Genomic DNA, 20,887 nt, shown 5'->3' with positions numbered 1-20,887 from the left:
GTATGTAGTGGCCTTCTTTGACTTTCATAACATCCTTGAATTTACAGTCTATTTTATCTGAGATTAATATTGCTACTCCTGCTTTCTTTTGGCTGTAGCTTGCATGAAATATTTTTTCCATCCTTTCGCTTTCAATTTTGTGTCCCTGTGTCTACGATGAGTCTCTTGCATGCAGCATATTGATGGTTCATAGATTTTGATCCATTCTGCCAATCTATATCTTTTAATTGGGGAGTTTAATCCATTTACATTCAACGTTATTACTGTGAAGGCATTTCTTGAATCAGCCATCCTATCCTTTGGTTTATGTTTGTCAGATATATTTTTTCCCTCTCTCTCTCTTATTGTCCTTTAATGAACCAATATTGAATCTCTTTAGTACTGAACCTTTCTCTCTATCTCTCTCCTTTCTTTGTTTCTCTGTCAGTAGGGCTCCCTTTAGTATCTGAAGTAGGACAGGTCTTTTATTAGCAAAATCTCTCAACATTTGTTTGTCTGTGAAAAATTTAAGCTCTCCCTCAAATTTGAAGGAGAGCTTTGCTGGATAAAGTATTCTTGGTTGGAAATTTTTCTCTCTCAGAATTTTAAATATGTCATGCCACTGCCTTCTCGCCTCCATGGCTGCCACTGAGTAGTCACTACTTAGTCTCATGTTGTTTCCTTTGTATGCGGTGAGTTGGTTTTCTCTTGCTGCTTTCAGAACTTGCTCCTTCTCTTCAGTATTTGACAGTGTGATCAGAATATGTCTTGGAGTGGGTTTATTTGGATTTATTCTATTTGGAGTTCACTGAACATTTATGCTTTGTGTATTTATATTGTGTAGAAGGCTTGGGAAGTTTTCCCCAGCAATTTCTTTGAATACACTTTCTAGACCTTTACCCTTCTCTTCCCCTTCTGGGACTCCAATGAGTATTATATTTGGACGTTTTATTTTATCTATCATATTCCTGAGATCCATTTCGATTTTTTTTTTTTTTTTCTCCATTCTTTCTTTTGTTCTTTCATTTTCCATTCTGTGGTCCTTGAGGTTGCTGATTCATTGTTCAGCTTCCTCTCGTCTTGTACTATGAGTATCCAGAATCTTTTTAATTTGGTCAACAGTTTCTTTTATTTCCATAAGAACATCTGTTTTTTTATTTACTCTTGCAGTTTCTTCTTTATGTTCTTCTAGGGTCTTCTTCATGTCCTTTATATCCTGTGCTGTGGTCTCATTGTTTGTCTTTAGTTCTTTGATTAATTGCTCCAAGTACTGTGTCTCTTCTGATCTTATGATTTGGGTTTGGGTTATCCATATCATCTGGTTTTTTCATATGCTTTAAAATTTTCTGTTGTTTTTGGCTTCTTGGCATTTTCTTTACTTGATAGGGTTCTTTTAGGATATGTAGAATTATTCAAAGGCTAATCTAATTTGTTAGATCTACAGTTTGATGGTGTACCCTTTCTCTAACTAACCAGCAGATGGCGTCCGGAAGTCACCTATTCCCCTCAAGGCAGTTCTCTCCAACTTTGTCTTTGTGGTGTGTCTGATTCTTGTGGGGTACAATTCGTGCACCAAGTTTGGGTGTGTTGTTGGTGCTGTCCACCCTGAACATGGGGTGTGTGTCTGAGCGGTTAGGGAGGGAGGGCAGCTTTAATAATGAAACCTCCCAGGTGTTCCTGGAGGTTTAAGGCTGTTGCAAGAGTCTAAACCTTCATTTCAGTCTCGCCACAGATTGTCTCTGCCGCTGACCCACAAGTCCTTGGTATTGATGTATGGACCCTGAAATTTCCAAGTGGATCCCTTTTCAAGCCATGTCCTTCTAGGGCCTCTGCTGAGGGAAGGTTGTGCTATGTCACAAGTGTGCGCCATCCCTCAAGGGAAGTTCTGGGCCGCCAGATCATGTAGGGGTGTTCCCAGCCTGCTGTAAGGATGGCTGAATGGGGCGTGTTAATTTCCCCCTTTTCGTACAGCTCCGCCTTGCCAGCTCTGGGACAATTAGCTGTGGGTGCGCAAAAGGCCACCTTCTGTGCCTGATACTGTGGTGTGTGCCGTGATGCTGGAAACACTTCCTGTCACGCTTGTTTTTTTGTCGCGGCTCTGAGCTGTGGTGCCTGCGCCGGGCAGGAGCGTTCCCAGTCCGCCAGGAAGATGGCTGCAAGGGGTGTGGTTTTTTCCCCTTTGGGCTCACCTGTGCCTTCCTCGCTCCAGAACAGTTAGCAGCAGGTGTGCAAAAGGCTTTCTTCCATGCCAGATATTGAGGCATTCGCACAGCCCGTTCCTGCCGCGTTTCACTGTTCTTTGGTTGCTGCCGTATCTGCAGCCGCTTTTGGGTTTTTTTAAAAAAAAGAGCTAGTCTGCCTCCAACCACCAACCCATGGTTTCCCCACACTGAAGCGTGGCTGCTGGATATTCAGTAAGCTTACTCACTTGTTTCAGAATGCAGACTCCCGGTTTCACCAAATGCATGGTCCCTGTGGATTTAGCAGACCTTGTCCAGCTGAATCATCGCTGGAATTGGTGTTCTGGGTCACTTTCTGGCTTTTATCTAGTATTTTTCACGGAGGTGTTGTTTTGCCCTGTCTATCCTAGCCGCCATCTTAGGTTCTCTCCTGATGACTTATTTACTGAACAAATAAACATTTATGATGCATTCCTTATGAGCTGTGGCTTGGGAAGAAAGCATGAACAATTAACCTAGGAATTAAAAATGTAGACAGAAACAAAATGTATCATTCTGTGAATGTATTAATAGCTCCTTTTTGAATTCAGTATCACTTAGTACTTGCTCTGTAAGCATAATTTTGTGAAAGAAGACTATCAGTACTTACAAGAGCTGTAAATTTATCTTTAGACTTTAGCTGACTTAGCTGTAGCATATATAAGTGATACATGTATAAAAGTGATTTTTTGTGGAAAATGAATATAAGCTTCATTTGCTTCTAAATTGCATTTTCTTCAACTTTTAAATTTGAAATATTTTAGACCTACATGAAAGGATAGTTTAACATTTGCGATACTTGCTTTATTTCCCTCCCCCCTTCTCCCTCTTTCTCTGTCTTTCTCTCTCTCCAAACACACACCATACACACACACATGCATGCACATGCACACATATATACACAGTAATTTGCAGAATCATCTGAAAGTTACAGATATCACTCCTACATAATTCAGCAAGTATCTTATGAAAACAAGAATAGTCTCCTGCATAACCAAAATACCATTATCACATCAAGAAATTTAACATTGTTACAGTAATATATAACACATACTCCATATTCATATTTCCCCAGTTACTGTGCCTAAAATTTTCCTAATAGCGCTTATTTCTTTTTCAAACCAAGAACCAGGCAAAGTCACTTACTGCTTTTTTGTGTTGTGTCTTTTTATTCTTCTTAAATTTAAAACAGTGTCTGCCCCACCTTATTTCATCACTGTCATCATCATTGTTGTTTTTATTATTATTACTCTTTCATGACTGCCATTTTTGAAGAATCCAAGAAGGTTGATTTGTAGAGTATACCCTAATCCTGATTCATCTGATTATTTCCTCTGGATTAGATTCAATTAAATTTTTTTTTGACAAGAATACCACATATGTGATATTGTATACTTCTATTGAATCTCGTCAGGTGCAGTATAATGTCATTTGCTGCCACTGTTGATGGCACTAAGTTTGACCACTTTTCCCTTTGTTGTCAAGAATCTTCATAAGCAATCTGTGGCTGTGGAAAACAGTTTGGTGGTTCCTCAGAAAGTTGAACATAGAATTCCTGTATAATCTAGCAATCCCACTTCTACATATATACCCCAAAGAATTGAAAACAGGAACTTGAACAGATTTTGTAAAGCAATGTTCATAGCATCATTTGTTATTCTTAGCTGCTATAGGCAAAAGGTGGAAGCCACCCAAGGGTCCATCAGCAGATGAATGGATAAACAAAATGTGGTATATACATTCAGTGGAATGTTATTCAGTCATAAAAAAGGAATAAAGTTCTGATACACACTACAATGTAGATGAAGCAGTGTGAAATAAGCTAGACACAAAAGGACAGATATTATATGATTTCACTTATATGAGATACCTAGAATATGCAAATTCATAGAGACAAAGTAGATTACAGGTTACCAGGAGCTATTTGGGGGTTGGGGGGTGGGGGAGAGGGGGAAAAGAGTTGTCATTTAATGGGTACAGAGTTTCTGTTTGTTCTGACGAAAAAGTTTTGGTAAAGGATGGTAGTGGTAGTAAGCAGTACATTTTGAATGTACTTAATACCACTAAATTGTACATTTGAAAGTGGTTAAAGTGGAAAAGGTTGGGTTGTATATGTTACCACAATAAAAAGTTAAAAAATATTAGCAATCTTTGGAGTGATACTTTGAGATTATATACATATCCTATTTCCCAATAACCTTTCATCTGGTGGTTTTAGCATCTGTTGATCTGTGCGTGAATTAATTACTGCATTGGTAGTTGCAAAAGGGTGATTTTCTAGTTCTTTTATTCCTTTTACATTTATTACTTGGCATTTTTCTGTATAGAAGAGTTTTTTTTCCTGCTCTTCTCCCCTTAATGGTTATCACTATGGACTCTTAGATTTTTGTTTTTATTTCATTGTTGTATAATTCATTATTGTGTTAGCCTTTTTTATGCTCACGTGGGCCCAGATTTGGCCAGTGGGAGCCCCCTTCTAGCTGGCTTCTAACCATTTTGACACATCCCCATCAGCTTTGAATACTTTTTTCTTTCTGGGACAGCCAGATATTGATTCCACTTTGTACTTTCCCTATCTCAACCCTGGAATCAGCCATTTTAATGGGGAATGTTATTTGGAAACCAGGATCTGGGTATAGATGTACTTATTGCTACTTTGGTGTTACTGCTTCTGTTCCCTTTCCTCATTACAGAGCTAGGAAAAAAATGTATGGATAAAATCATGATTTCTTACTGATTCTCCAGTTTAAAACTGCCATCACAGAATTCTTCCATATTTGACTCTAAAAATGAGCGTCTGCCCCTAGGGCTCCCTCTTAGAGGGGTGATCCTCAGCCTACTGCAGCTCTTGGCTACCGACAGTTGCATTGTCTCCTGTACCCACTTAATACTAGTTACTGGCAGAGATCCACTTCCATGTGCAGTATGTTAGTATCCACCAGTCATGCTTGTATTGGAGGCCAGCATTCACACACTGTTGTTTTTGTGCTTTTCCAGTGTACGCTGTGGCAACCTCCAGCCATGTCAAGTTGCCTGCCTGGGCAGTCCAGGTTATCTGGACTGTACAAAATTGAACACCTTTTGAGTGGTCGAGCCCTAATCCTATTTTTGACAAAGCCTTGATATTTTTAGGGCATGAAATGGCTTGTACTATTATTATTATTATGCTCAATTTACAGACAAGTATATTGAAACACACAGGAATTAAAGAATTTGCCCAAGATCACATAGTTCATAGGTGATATGGCTAGGATTGAACCCAGGCAGTCTGCTTACATAATCCTTGCTCCTAAATGCTGCTAGACTATAGAGTTAATGTAGAGAAGTAGTAGAAGATGAAACCTAAAAAGACTGATTGTTTTAAGACCTTAAAGAACTTGAATATTATTCAAATAATTCTGATTTGTTTGGTAGGTCTTGAGAAATCATTGAAGGCTTTTGATTGTAGAGTGATGTGATTGGAGATGTGCTGAAGAAAGGTTAATTTCTTGGTGGCTGTGATGGACTGCTGAAGGCAAGATTCCTGTTAGGATACTATTTTGGTGTCTTTCTCTAGGGATTGAATACATCAGAGTTTCTAAGGTTTGGGGCCCAGGACTTGGTGATTTTTTGATCACCAGCCAGATTTGGTACCAGTGCCATAAACTGTCTGCTTTGTTTAACATATTCATTTGGCTATTAGTATCCCGTTCCTGTATTCGTTTACCTAGTAGAGCTGTGTTTTAACTTACTTTACTTAGATATGGTCCAGATGATTTGATGGAACTGCTCAGGGGATGTAATATCTTTCCTTGGTCTGGGCCTTGCATTTTAATAGTCATTTGCCTTAATATTTCTTATATGTGTTCAGTTTCACACGTACAAGACAGCCATCAAGACAATGTGGTACTGGCTTAAGGATAGACATGTAGATCATTATCAGTTTGGTTCAACCTTATCTTGAAAACAGTTCTTCATTGGGGAGCGTGATTACCAAATTTACCAAATTTAAATGACAAAATATAAACCAGGTGCTCCTGACACTCTTTTTGAAACAGAGTAAAGAGAACTCTCAGCTACTTCATTATGTATTATACTTGTTCCTGAAAAATTTAGGCAAAATGAAATGGCAGATAGTTAATGCTGATAGTCACATGCTAGTAATAATACCTTTTAACTTACTCTCTATACTTCATTTACATATATAACCAGGGAGGTACAAATTAAATAGAAAAACAAGTTTTGTGTGGTCCAATGTTTAAGCAATTGTCATGTTATTAAGATTTTGAATCTCAGGAGAGGGATAGTTTTAATTTCATGAAATCACCTACCTTGCCACGACTGCCAAATTCACTATTCCACATGGATATAGGAGAGCAACAAAGGTACTCTTTGGTCTTTGGTATGTTTTACACAGATTGGTTTATAACATCAGTATATCTGGAGTACTGTGCCCTAATCCTTCTGTAGGTGACTAAAATTTTTGTTGGTCAGTATATAGTCCTTACTTTGTATATAAGGCCACTGTTTTTTTGTTTTTTGTTTTTTTAAATTCAGTTTTATTGAGATATGTTCACATACCATACTATCATCCATGGTGTACAACCAGCTGTTCACAGTACCATCATGTAGTTGTGCATTCATCACCCCAATCTATTTTTGAACATTTTTCCTACACCAAAAAGAATAAAAATAAGAATAAAAAATAAAAGTAAAAAAGAACACCCAAATTATTCCATCCCCCCATCCCACCCTATTTTTCATTTTGTTTTAGTCCCGATTTTGCTACACATCCATCCATACACTGGATAAAGGGAGTGTGAGCCACAAGGTTTTCACAATCACCCTGTCACCCCTTTGTAAACTACATAGTTATATAATTGTCTTCAATTATCAAGGCTACTGGGTTGCAGTTCGACAGTTTCAGGTATTTCCTTCTAGCTGTTCCAATACACTAAAACCTAAAAAGGGATATCTATATAGTTCATAAGAAGGCCCTCCAGAGTGACCTCTCAAATCCATTTGAAATCTGTCAGCCACTGATACTTTATTTTGTTTCATTTTGCTTCCCCCTTGGTCAAGAAGATTTTCTCAATCCCATGATGCCAGATCTGGACTCATCCCCAGGAGTCATATACTGCATTGCCAGGGAGATTTACACCCCTGGGAGTCAGGTTCCACATAGGGTGGAGGGCAGTGAGTTTACCTGCCAAGTTGGCTTAGCTAGAGAGAGAGGGCCACATCTGAGCAACAAAGAGTTTCCCTGGGGGAAACTGTTAGGCACAATTGTAAGCTTAGCCTCTCCTTTGCAGTAACAAGCCTCATAAGGGCAAGCCCTAAGGTTGAGGGTCTGGCATACCAAATTGTCAGTCCTCAACGTTTGTGAGAATATCAGCAGGAACCCAGGTAGGGACGTCCAACATTTCTGCATTTTTCCCCAGCTCCTCAGGGGGCCCTGCAAATATATTTTTATTCTCTGCTCAAATTACTTTGGGATGTATCACTGTTTCACACTAACCTGTACAAACCTGCCAGATCTCACTTTCTATTCAAAGTTCCATGTAATTATGGTGTTTGAATAAACTGACCCTACAAGTTAAATTATTTAGTGTGCTGTAGAAGATATATATCCTATACCAAATAAACATCTCTTCCCTTGGTCTCACACAGTCAGTATCATCCTTTACTCTTTGAAGGCCACTGTTTTTTGCTCCTGGGACCAACCCACTTGATAATTGAGCTATAATTAATTATTAAAATTAATTATCTTTGGGTTATTATGAATAATGCTGGTGTAAACATTCATGTACAAGTTTTTGTGTGGACATATGTTTTCATTTTCCTTAGGTATAATATCTAGGAGTGGAATTGTTGAGTCAATAATGTTTAACTTTTTGAGGAACCAGTAGACTGTTTTCCAAAGTAGCTGCACCATTTTACATTCCCACCAGCAGTATACAAGGGTTCAGATTTCTCCACATCCTCACCAACACTTGTTATTGTCTAACTTTTTCATTACAGCCATGCCCTAGTGGGTGCAGAGTAGTATCTCATGGTTTTGATTGGCGTTTCTCTGATGATTAATGATGTTGGGCATTGTTTCTTGTGCCTCTTACCATTTGTATATGTCTTGGAGAAATGTCTATTCAAGTCTTTTGCCCATTTTTTAAATTGGGTTGTCTTTTTATTATTGAGTTCTTTATGTATTCTAAATATAAATCCCTTATCAAATTTATGATTTGCAAATGTTTTCTCCCATTCTTTAGGTTGTCTTTTTACTTTCTTGATCATGTCCCTTAAAGCACAAAAGTTTTTAATTTTGAGGGAGTCCAACTTTACTATTTTTCCTTATGTTGTTTGTGCTTTTGGTGTCATACTAAGAATCTGTTGCCAACTCCAAGGTCATGAAGATTTACCACTGTATTTTCTTCTAAGAGTTTTATAATTTTGGCATCTTACCTTTAGGTCACTGAATCCATTTTGAGTTAATTTTTATGTATGGTGTGAGGTAAGGGTCCAACTTCATTCTATTGTATGTAGCTATCTAGTTGTCCCATAACTATATGTTGAAAAGACTGACTATTCTTTCCCCATCTAAAGGTCTTGGCACTCTTGTTGAAAATCAGTTGAGCATAGATACATGAGTTTATTTCTGGGCACTCAATTCGATTCCATTGATCTGTATGTATGTCCTTATGCCAGTACCACAGTGATTTGATGGTTGTTTGTAGGAAGTTTTGAAATCAGGAAGTGTGAATCTTCCAACTTTGTTCTTTTTCAAAATTGTTTTGACTATTCTGGGTCCTTTGAGTTTACGTATGAATTTTAGGAAGAGCTTCCCAATTTCTACAGCAAAGCCACCTGGGATTCTGAGAGGGATTGCACTGAATGTGTACCTCAATTTGGGGAATATTGCCTACTTAAGATGGAGTCTTTCCATATATTTATCTTGTTAAATTTTTTCAATAATGTTTTGTAGTTTTCAGAGTATAAATTTTACTCTTTTGTTAAATTTATTTTTAAGTATTTTATTCTTTTTTATGTTTCATAGGTGGAATTTTTTTTAATTGCATCTGTGTTTTGTTCCCAATAAGCATATAGAAATATAATTAATTTTTGTAAATTGATCTTGTGTCCTGCAATCTTGCTGAACTAGTTTATTAGTTTTTTAGTGGATTCCATATGATATTCTGTATACAAGATCATGCCATCTTTGAATAGAGTAGCTTTACTTCTTCCTTTCCAATCTGGATGCCTTGTCTGATATTTCATTTTAATAAATTTTTTTATTACTTTAACTTGAGCATTTTTATTATTTTATCAGAAAATGATTTCCTCCTACATGTGGTTTTATAAAGGTTTCTTGATTCTTTGGGTCATTTGTTGGCATTCAGTCAATCTTGCTGTAACACAACATAAGTGTTCCTCAAAAATTACTGCACTATGCAGAATAATGCAATAAAAACCACAGGTCTTATGAGAAAAGTGGGGTTAGAGGCACAGCACTCTAAAACCTCATATGTGGCAAATTTTTTTTAAAAAGTTATGTACCTAATATAAATGGTAGCCCAGTTTTATAAATGTAACATTTATGTATTTTCTATGAATTTAACAGATGTAAGGCTGTACTCCAAATCTTTTTTCTTTTCAGTGAAATGCCAGATAGCCCTCCTGCTTTTTCTTCAATAACCAGTCTTCATACCGCTGCTCTTAGACATCACTTTCTGCCCTGCCACCTTGTGGCTTCAATGTACAACTCTTTCTTCTGTCACTAGTACTGCTACTTCTGCAATATTGAGAGTCAAAGCAGAGCATTGGGATTAAGTTTGTAAGTTTGGTATTAGATGATATGGACTCTGGAGCCAGAGTTCCTAGGTTTGACTCCATACATCACTACCTTTTGCTCAGTAACCTTGAGCAGGTTATAGTTTTCTCATCTGCAAAATACCTATAATAACAGTATTTATCTCACAGGGTTGTTGTAGTAAATGTGTTTAATACATGTAAAATGTTGAAAACAGTGCATGGCACATAACACAGTTAGCTATTATTCTTATTTTTGCTTGTTTTTTTATTTTAATCATATTTTTAAATTGTGGAATATAACACATATACATAGAAATGATAACTTTCCAAGTGCAATTTAACAAGTAGTTAGGGAGCAAATTTCAAAGAATGTTATGGGTTATAGTTATACAGTTTCAGTTGTTTCTTTATTGTGAAATATATATGCAAAAAGGTATTAACTTTCAAAGTACAATTTAACAAGTGGTTACATAAAAAACTTCCAAAAATTTTATGAGTTACAGCACCATAGTTTCAGATATTTCCTTTTTGTGAAATATAACATATATTCAAAAAGATGATAACTTTCAAATTGTGATTTAACAAGTAGCTGTATAGCAAATTTCAAAGATTGCTATGAGTTACATTTCCACCATTTCCGTTCTTTTGTTCTAGCTTAGAATAGCTTTTCTGTACCCTGGGAACTAAGAAAAATAAAATTATATAGAGATTCAGTATTCATAATCCTTTGTTAAATTCCGTCTTGTCTGTTGCTACCCCATCCTCTATGTTAATCACTTTCCCAACCTTCAGGGATGCCTAGGCAGTGACCACCCTAACTTGTTCATATTGAAAATGGGTGTTGTCATTATGGGAAAAAGGGACACATCTGATTGATGTTTTGAAGAGGCTGTTGCCTCTGGGTTTGGGACTTAGGTGGCACAGGAGCTCTCTGGAGGATTTAAGTTTCTGAAGAATAAACTTAGTGAGTGAAACTTTTATTGAGTCTCGGATAGGGATCTGGATATTCTATAGGGTTTTCGGGACTACTAGTGACTTGGACTTATCATACTGTGGTCATTTCGGATATCTAGCTGAAGCTTGCTTAGGAGTAACCTCCATGACAGCCTTTTGACTCTGTTTGAAATCTCATAGCCACTGAAACTTTATTTTGTTGTCTTTTTTCCCCCTTTTGGTCAAAAAGGCATTCTCAACCCCTCAATGTCAGGGTCAGGCTCATTCCTGGAATCAGAGTCCCATGTCGCCAGGGAGACTCACTCACCTGCAGGGTCCTGGGGGGAGGGTGATGAATTTATTTGCAGAGTTGGGCTTAGAAAGAAAAAGTCTACATTTGAAATTATATCTCTAGAACAAAGAGTATTGATTAAAGGATCCATGAATGGTTTTATGGCTCTTGAAATGTTTTCCTACATTATAGTCCTTAAGAGTTGGACTTTTTAATGCGGTTAGATACTAATTTATAAAGAGCTTTCATCTATAAATCATTGTGCTAGGAATAACATGAAAAAGATAGGATCCCTCTTCTCTAGGACTAGAGTTTAATAGCGAGGACACATACAGATAAATGCAGTGAGTAAAAGGATATGTTGTAATTGATACAATGCACTACTAATAGTATGGAGGAAGAACTGGGATTCCTATATACTGTAAGAGTCTGGAAAAGGCTATTTGGAGAGAAGAATATGAAAATTTATTTAAATTTTAAATAATTTATGATGCTTATTTTTCTTTCTCACACATTTTATGTCCATTTGTCATTTCCAACTGGGGTTTCTGGGCACTGTAGGAGTCTGGAAAAGGCTTCTTAGAGGTAGAAAATGAAAATATTATTTAAATTTTAAGTAATATATGATGCTTATTTTTCTTTCTTACATTTTATGTTCATTTATCATTTCCAAAACGTATTTCTTAACCTTTGTGACTGAATGACTTAATTCCTGCCAAGTAATAGAGGGGAAAGAGCACATAGGCTTGAACAAACAACTTAATTTTCAGAACCTCAGTTTCTGAACATATAAAATGTAAATGACACTTCCTTCAGAGAGTTGTGAGGATTCTAGAAGGTGTATTTTATTTATTATCCTCAGCCTTTTTGCGGAAGATTTGAAATGGAAGAGGTAATATATGAATGAAGTACTTAACACAACATCTGGCACATAAATTGGACTTAATAAGTAAGAGTCACCATTAGTTTTTTGATTGTCATTATTAAACATTCTGTTTCAGACAGAACAATCTGCCTTCCTGTAAATACCGCTAAATTTTATAGAGGCTGTATCCCACCACCTGCTAATATGGTCAAAATTCACTTCTCAACCTCCATTGTAAAGCTACCTCTTCACTCCGTAGTCTTATTTATAGTAACTAAAAGAGGCTAGCTTCTTCCCTTCCTTCTCTCACTTCTTCAGTTCTTGTTAATTGCCAGATACCATGGTAGAAGTAGGAATATGAAGACAACTAAGATAATGCACTTGGCCTCAAGGGTCTTAGTGTCTAAATGGGAAAACAGGGTTGTATACAGTTGGCTTGTACCACAATGAGATGTCTGTGCTTCTCAACTCTGGCTGCTCATGGTTACCATCTGGGGAGCTTTTTAAAAATGCTAATGCCCATGGCCTACTTCAGATAGTAAATCAGAATTTAATGCAAGTATAAACAATATTCTCTAGGAACTTGGGAGGAATGAATCATTTTGATTAGAAAGGGAATTGGCAAAGGCTTCACAGTGAGTGACATTCAAACCAATGATAAGACTTAGTCTGTATTCTGAGGAGGGGCAACAACAAGCAAGGGCACAGAAGCTTGATAATTGTTGATAGATTTGGGAAGTGACAAATAGTCTCATGTGGTGGCTGTTTTGAAAGGAGGATAGAATGGGAAAGGAAATTGTAGGTTATAAAGCTAGACTGATAGGTAAGGACTAGCTGAAAAAGAGCCTTACTTCTGTTAAGTTTAGACTTTATTATGTAAAAAATGAGGTAGAACTATATGAGAGAATATGATGAAACATCTGATTTGTAAAAATAACTAGTTCCTAGTTTATACCATCTTTAAAAATAAATTCCAGATGGATGTAAAATAATAGAAAAAAAAAGGAGACTACTTCTGTATTCTTGGGGTGAGGGAGCCCTTTGTAACCGTAAGTTAAACTCTGAAATTACAAAGAAGAGCATTGAGATCGACAGATTTTACCAAGTAAATATTTAAAACTTCTCTGTAGCCAGAGATACTCTAAATAAAATTGAAAATCTAAAGACAAACTAATAAAACACATTTTTTACATACATTGTGAGCTAACTGAATGACAGAGGACTAATGTACCTAATATATTGCGAACTCTTACAAGTCAACAAAGAAATATGAACATCTCAAAGAAAAAAAAGCAAAAATATGAGCAGGCACTTTTTCAAAAAAGTAATTCAAATGGTTGTTAAATATATAAAAAGGTGTTCAGCCTCATTAATAATCGAGAAATGCATAGTCAAACAAGAGTGAAGGTTTTTAGCATTTCAGACTGATAGAGATTAAAAAAAAAGTGAATGATACCTAACATTGGCAAAAATGTAGGGAAATAAGCATGCTGATAATATTCTTGGTGGGAGAAAAAGTTGGTACAACCTTTATAGAGAGCAGCTTAGTGGTTATCTTTCAAAACTTAATAGTTTTGTTCTTGTACCTAGTAACCCCACAACTAAGAATTATTCCTAGAAAAATACAAGGTCATAGTATTGTTTGTAATAGCAGAAGAATAGGAAACAACATAAATTTTGATCCTTGTATGTGCATTAAAAATTTTTATGAGAATACATACCAAACTGTAGCCATTGCTGGAGGAGTAGGACAGGGGAGGGTCAGTTTATACTTTACATACTTACATAATGTTTGGAATTTTTTAGACCAATTATACACACTGTTCTGTGGGATAAATTGGAAGAGAGAGAAATTGGAGGCAAAAAAAAAAAATCAGTTAAAATAGTTCTTCCCCTTGTTTAGATGTGAGAAATATTGATGGTCTGAACTGGAACTCTGGCAATCAGAATGAGGAACAGGGTAGATTTAAGAGACATTTTGGAAGTAAAATCCATAAATTTCTACTATATGGATGTGAGGAATGAGGAAAGAGGGATATTTAAAGATGAGGAAATTTAAGTCTATAAATTGTGTTGGCAAGTAAATGATTATACCATTATCAAAAATAGGAAAAACAGGAAAAGGAGCATCCTTGGAGTAGATGAGTGCCTCACACCTAGATCCTCAATAGCTATTTGAATGATAAATTAGTTTGGTTTAATCAATTCATCTTGCATGTACCACATATGCTTTCTCATCAGAACTGTTCTTCTATAGTCTTCAGTTCTACTACTACTTGTTGGGAGATGTTATTAATATTTTGAAATAAATAAACATTCTACATGTAATTTCTTAAATAATTTTTTCCTGTTTTATATTTGCAGAGTGCCCATTTGGCCATGATAGACACCCTAATGATGGCTTATACTGCAGAAATGGTCAGTATAGAGAAAGTAATTGCATGTGCCCAGCAGTATTCAGCTTTTTTTCAAGCGACGGATCTGCCCTATGATATTGAGGATGCCGTCATGTACTGGATAAATAAGGTAGGATTATAGTTACTTGAGTAGAAATGGGTCTCTTAAACAGAAAAAGTGAAATCATAAAATGTACAGTGCCACTCTTTGTTTTAAATCAAAGTAAAAGCTAAAGTTGTGCAACTTTACTTAAAATTTACCATTCGCTTTTGACTTTCGCCTAAGTTAAAATGATGAAAATAGATTTCTCTATATTCAACAATATCTATAATCACATTAAATAACGATTAATGTAGTCTTTTCCGACTAGTACACAGCTAAAAGCACTGTTGGAAACTACACACAATGGATATTTGGTAAATATTTGTTGAATCCAAAAATGAATTTTCTCACATTTGTTATTAGAAGACTTTTACGTTTGTTTGACTGATTTGCACAAGAGCATATTGATTGTGGATTCCTCTTGGAAATTTTTATGGAGTTGTAATTAGTGACTTGTTCTCTGAAGATGCTTAAATTGTAAATTTATCACTCCCTTTGCAGATTTGATGAGTTATTTCCTCTCTATCCTATTTCATTTACTGTTTTCAACCCAGAGAGAATTAAGCCTGATCTGGGGGCAAGGCAGACACAAAACAGATTTAAAACAAGTTACATCTTCAGATATCCTTCCTTGAATGCTTCTGTGAAGCTTATAACAAGAAGCTAAATGTAAAAACCATTCCTCCATCTATCATTGTTCATGATATCGATATAAATGTAGAAGACCCATTTAACACTTTATTCCTGCAGTTCTTTTATTTCTTTATCTTCTTCTCCAATCCTGCTCACCTCTAGAGAATCATGGTCACATCCTAGACATATTCATTATCAGAATCTATACAACCTTTGCATCTCATTGCAAACTTCCATTCTTGTATATTTACTTCTACCTATCCTTCCAACTCACTTGCTCTAATATTCACTAGTTTAAAAATGTTTCAACTTCATTATGACTTCCAATCTATTGAGACTATTAATTCCTCACAATTTCACATTTCTTCTTTTTGAACTTAGATTATTTCCAGTACTGTCAGTTCTTCTGCCTCCTCCTTTTAAAACCCTGTGTGATAGTTAATTTCATGTGTCAGCTTGGCTAGGTTAGGTTGTCCAGTTGTTTGGTCAAGCATTGGCTTGCTTGTTACTGTGAGGGTATTTTGTAGATGAGATTTGCATCTTTAATCAGTTGATTGCATCTTGATCATCAAAGGGAGATTGCCATCAGCTATGTGGGGAGTTTCCTCTCAATCAGTTGGAGGTCTTTAAAGCCAGGACTGAGGATTTCAGAGGCCAGAGGAATTTCTGCCTCAACTTCTGCTTGGCTCTTGCTGAAATTTCCTGCCAGCCTTGGGGAATTCGGACTAAGGACTTCAGTATGACCTTTATTGGAGTTTCCAGCTTGCAGCCTGCCCTACTAAGTTTGGGCTTCACAGCCCCTCCCCCCCCCCGATCACCAGAGCCAATTCCTTATAATAAATTTCTTTATATATCTTTTTACTTCTGTTTCTGTGGAGAACTCTGTTTAATACTCCTGCTTGTGCTCAGTTTCCCACTTTATCTCTACCTGCATCTATGGAGGTAAATGTTGCTTGATTCCTTAAGTCAACAAAACTGCAGTTTTCTCCTTAAGTTCTAGCCATTCCATACTGTGTAGGGAAAGCCATATAAGCATAAATTTCACCTTGTGTGTTGATTTCTTTCAGAGGTTGAATCTTTCCTGTTTTTACCTGCTTTTGGCTGCTCTCCAGTGTCTTCAACATTGCTTTTTATATTTTGTCTCAAGTTTATAATTGCTGTCTCTGACAAGGTTAGCGTAACACATACTACTCCATAATTACCAGAACCAGAACTCTCAGTGTATCTTTTTACAGTGCAGCTTGGATCATGTCATTCCTTTGCTTGAAACTCGTCAGTGGCTTAAGATAAAATCTAAAATTTACCATGGCTTACAGAGTACTGTCTAATCTGTGTATGCCTCCATCCTAAGTTTGTGGACATTCTTCTGCTTTCTCATTTCTTTCACTTTATTCCAGCTATATGGTCTTTCTCACCTCCAGGCCCTTGAGCATGATTTTTTTCCTGTTCCTGGGCAGTTCATCTCCCATGTTTTTACATAACTTAGTGCTTTTGCTCCATCACATCTCAGCTTGGATGGTAGCACTTTTTCCTTACAACCCTATCTAAAGTAGGCAGCCACCCCCCAACCCTTATTTTCCACAAATAGTACTCTATTTCTTTCCTTCGTAGCATTTTTCAGAGTTTGTGATTACTTTGCTTAATCATTTGTTACAGAATTTTAAATTATTGTCTTTTTCCCCTACTAGAATAACCTATGTGAGGATAGATACTATACCCATCTTTCTTCTTTTTAGTTCTAGTGCCTCAGCACAGTGTTTGGCAAATAGATGATATTTAATAAATATTGACTAAAATAATAATAAGAGGTAGTTTAAGCTACAGAATTAAGCTAGGCACTTTAGAACTACAGAAATCTAAATAAAGATATGGAAATTGCTTATCAGGAACATCCAGTACGTTAATGCAGCCACATCCACATCATTTAGTTTTCAGATTAAGTTTGACTCCACTTGATTCAGCCTGAATTTTTTTCCTTGCTCCATTCTGCTAGCACCAACTTCATTATTTATTCTGTCATTATGACTTCCTCCCTTGCCTCTCAGATTTGGTATATATTTTCTTCTTTTGACTTTTGCGTTGGCTCATCCTAACCTGATTGCTTTTTAAAATTTTTTCTGGGATATACATCCACAAATATAAAATAAATTTACCATAGAGAAATGGGAACATTACTAAAATAGCTATCAGCATTATTGGCTGAAAATGAATTTAAATGTAAATGTAATTCTGTACATATTAGGCAACCTCTTCCCATTCTCTAGCTTCTATTTCTAGATAATCTATATTCTATGTTTTATAACTATGAGTTTACATATTCTGCTTAGTTCATGTTAGTGAAGTCATAAAAAGCTGTCCTTTGGTTTGACTTATTTCACTCCGAATTATGCCCTCAAGATTCATCCATATTCTTGCAAGACCTCATTCTTTCTTACTGCTGAATAGTATTCCATACCGTTTTTTTTGTTTAGCCATTTGTCAGTTGATGGACACTTGGATTGTTTCCATCTTTTGGCAGTTGTGCATAATGCCACTATGAACATTGGTGTACAAATGTCTGTTCGTGTTCCTGTTTTCAGCTCTTCTGGGTATATACTGAGTAGTGGAATTGCCAGATCATAGGGCAATTCAATATTTAGTTTGCTGAGGAACCACAAACTGCCTTCTACAGCAGCTGTACCATTTTACATTCCCACCAGCAGTGAATAAGTGTTCCTGTTTCTCTACATCCTCTCCAACACTTGTAGTTTTCTCTTTCTTTAATAGCGTCCATTCTTATAGGTATGAGATGATATCTTATTGTGGTTTTGAGTTGCATTTCCCTAATAACTAATGAAGATGAACATCTTTCCATGTGCTTTTGAGCCATTTTTATTTCCTCTTTAGAGAAATGTCTATTCATGTCCTTTGCCCATTTTATAATTGGATTGTTGTCTTTTTATTGTTGAATTGCTGGGTTTCTTTATGTATACTGGACATCAAACTCTTACCAGATAGGTGGTTACCAAATATTTTCTCCCATTGAGTTGGTTGCCTTTTCACCCTTTTAACAAAATCCTTTGAAGCACAGAAGTGTTCAGTCTTGATGAGTTCCCATTTATCTGTTTTTGATTTTGTTGCTTGTATTTTGGGTATAAGGTCTAAAAAGCTACCTCCTCCTTTCAACAGACGAGTGGCTAATCAAAATGTGGTTTATACATACAATGGAATACTATGCAGAGGTAAGAAGGAACAAGGTCCTGAAACATATGGCAACATGAATGAACCTTGGAGATATAATGCTGAGTGGAATAAGTCAGACACAAAAGGAAAGATATTGTATGTTACCACTACTACGAACTCTCTGAACAATGTAAAATCAATGTCTTATAATGTAGAATATTGGGGACCGAGAGATAGACAGAAGCTAGTGAAGGGGGAATAATAACCTAATATGTTCAGATATGTTAATGAGGGTTAATTTAAAAGTATGGGAATGGATAGGGGTGATGATTGTTTGTTAAAAGGATTATAAGTATCAGAGCTGTATTGAAGGTGAATAGAATTGAAAGAGGTTGTTTAAAGGCAAGTATCCCACAGATCAGCCCTACAAGGATAGATAGGTGCTTCCATGATATACTTCAAGGTATGACACTAGTACGGAGTTGACAACAGAGTGGTATATGGGAAAAATCTACCTGTTGCAAACTAGGGACTATAATTAATAGGAATACCTTACTAGTACCACACAACTACTAGGGACAAATAATTTAAGGGCTGAAAAGAGCTATGGGGTATTTGGTGTCATGAGAGTTGTTTACAATGGAAAGTGATGAGGATTGTACAACTAAGTGATGATAATGTGAAATATTGATTGATTATTGTGGACAGAACATATAATATATGAAAGTAGGAACCCCCTACTTTATAATTCAAGCACTCAATCTTGAGGCATGCTCTTATGAAACATAGTTGTAAAGGGGAGGCTAAGCGCACCTGTAATTATGCCTAGGATTCACCTCCAAAGAACCTTTTTTGTTGCTCAAATATGGATTCTCTCTCTAAGCCCAACTTTGCAAATAAATTCATCTCTCTCCCCCTGATGTGGGACAGGACCCCACAGGGGAGTGAGTCTCCCTGGCAATGTGGGATACAGATTCCAGGAATGAGCCTGACCCTGGCATTGAGGGGTTGAGAATGCTTTTTTGAACAAAAGGGGGAAAAGAAAGGGAACAAAATATGGTTTCAGTGGCTATGAGATTGCAAATAGAGTCTAGAGGCTGTCAGAGGTTACTCCTAAGCAAGCTTCAGCTAGATATCCGAAATGACCACAGTATGATAAGTCCAAGTCAATAGTAGTCCCAAAAACCCTAAAGAAAACCCGGATCCCTATCTGAGACTCTGTAAAAAGTTTCACTCTCTAAGTTTATTCTTCAGAAACTTAAATCCTCCAGAGACCTCCTATGCCAGCTAAGTCCCAAAACCCAGAGGCAACAGCATCTTCAAGAACATCAGCCAGTCACATCCCCTTTTCCCATAGTGTCGACACCCCTTTTCAATATGAACAAGTTAGGTTGGTCATTGCCTAGACATCCCTGAAGATTGGGAAAGTGATTCAACTAGAGGAAGTGGTAGCAACAGACAAGATAGAATTTAACAAAGAATTATGAATACTAAATTTCTATATAATTTTCTTTTTCTTAGTTTCTAGGGTATTAGAATAGCTAGAATGAAAGATCTGAAATGATGGAACTGTAACCCATAACATTCTTTGAAATTTGCTATATAGCTACTTCTTAAATTGTAATTTGAAAGTTATCCCCTTTTTGTGTATATGATATATTTCACAATAAAGAAAGAACTGTAACTATGGTACTGTAACCATAACATTCTTGGAAATTTCTTAATAACTTCTTGTTAAATCATACTTTGAAAGTTTCATTCTGCCTTCCATCTGACACCAGGACTCAATTTTGCTAAATTCTCTGCCACTTTAAAACAAGGATTGCCTTTCTTCCAGTTTTTAACAACACATTCATCATTTCTGCTAAGGCCTCATCAGAAGTATCTTTAGAGTCCATATTTCTACCAACTGTCTCTTCAAAGCCATCTAGGCCTCTTCTATCAAGCTCCTCACAATTCTTCCAGAATCTTCCCCTTATCCATTTGAAAATGTCCAAAGTAAGGCATCAACAATAGGGTACCTTCATTGAAGAAAGGCTGTTGACATCTGGAAAACCTCTGTTAGCTGGGAAGGCACGTGGCTGGTGTCTGCTTGCTCCCAGGTTGCATTCTCCGAATGTCACCTTTTGACGGCTGTCTTCAAAATGTCTCTCTCAGTTGCTCTCCAAAATGTCACTTACAGCTGCACTGAGTTCCTTCTGTTTGTCAGCTAATTTATATGGCTCCAGTGATTTAATTCAGACCCACCCTGAATGGGTCAGGCAACACATCCATGGAAATTATCCAGTCAGAGTCATCAGCCCCAGTTAGGTGGGTCATATCTCCATGGAAACATCCAATCAAAAGGTCACACCCTAATCAAAAGGATTAATCAGTCTGCCCCCACAAGATTGGCTCAAAGAACATAGAGTTTTGGGGGACATAATACATCCAAAGTTATATTTTACAATAAGGAAATAACTGAAACTGTGGTACTGTAACGCATAACATTACTTGAAATTTGCTACTTGTTAAATTGCC

General features: G+C 36.6%; 1 protein-coding gene across 5 annotated transcripts in view; it reads left to right on the top strand.

Moving 5' to 3' along the window:
- The window catches only part of CAMSAP2 (calmodulin regulated spectrin associated protein family member 2), a 133,777-nt gene that overhangs the window by 61,597 nt on the left and 51,293 nt on the right, over nt 1-20,887 (top strand). For all 5 annotated transcript variants that reach the window (XM_037825077.1, XM_037825076.1, XM_037825075.1 and 2 more), the window contains one exon: nt 14,438-14,599. In XM_037825077.1, coding sequence (XP_037681005.1) covers nt 14,438-14,599 — 162 coding nt within the window. The remainder of the gene's footprint in view (nt 1-14,437; nt 14,600-20,887) is intronic.

This window comes from Choloepus didactylus, chromosome 2 (assembly GCF_015220235.1).
Source record: "Choloepus didactylus isolate mChoDid1 chromosome 2, mChoDid1.pri, whole genome shotgun sequence".
NCBI classification, from domain to species: domain Eukaryota; kingdom Metazoa; phylum Chordata; class Mammalia; order Pilosa; family Megalonychidae; genus Choloepus; species Choloepus didactylus.
Note: the sequence above shows the minus strand (reverse complement) of the source record. Positions and strands in the feature narration are given on the sequence as shown.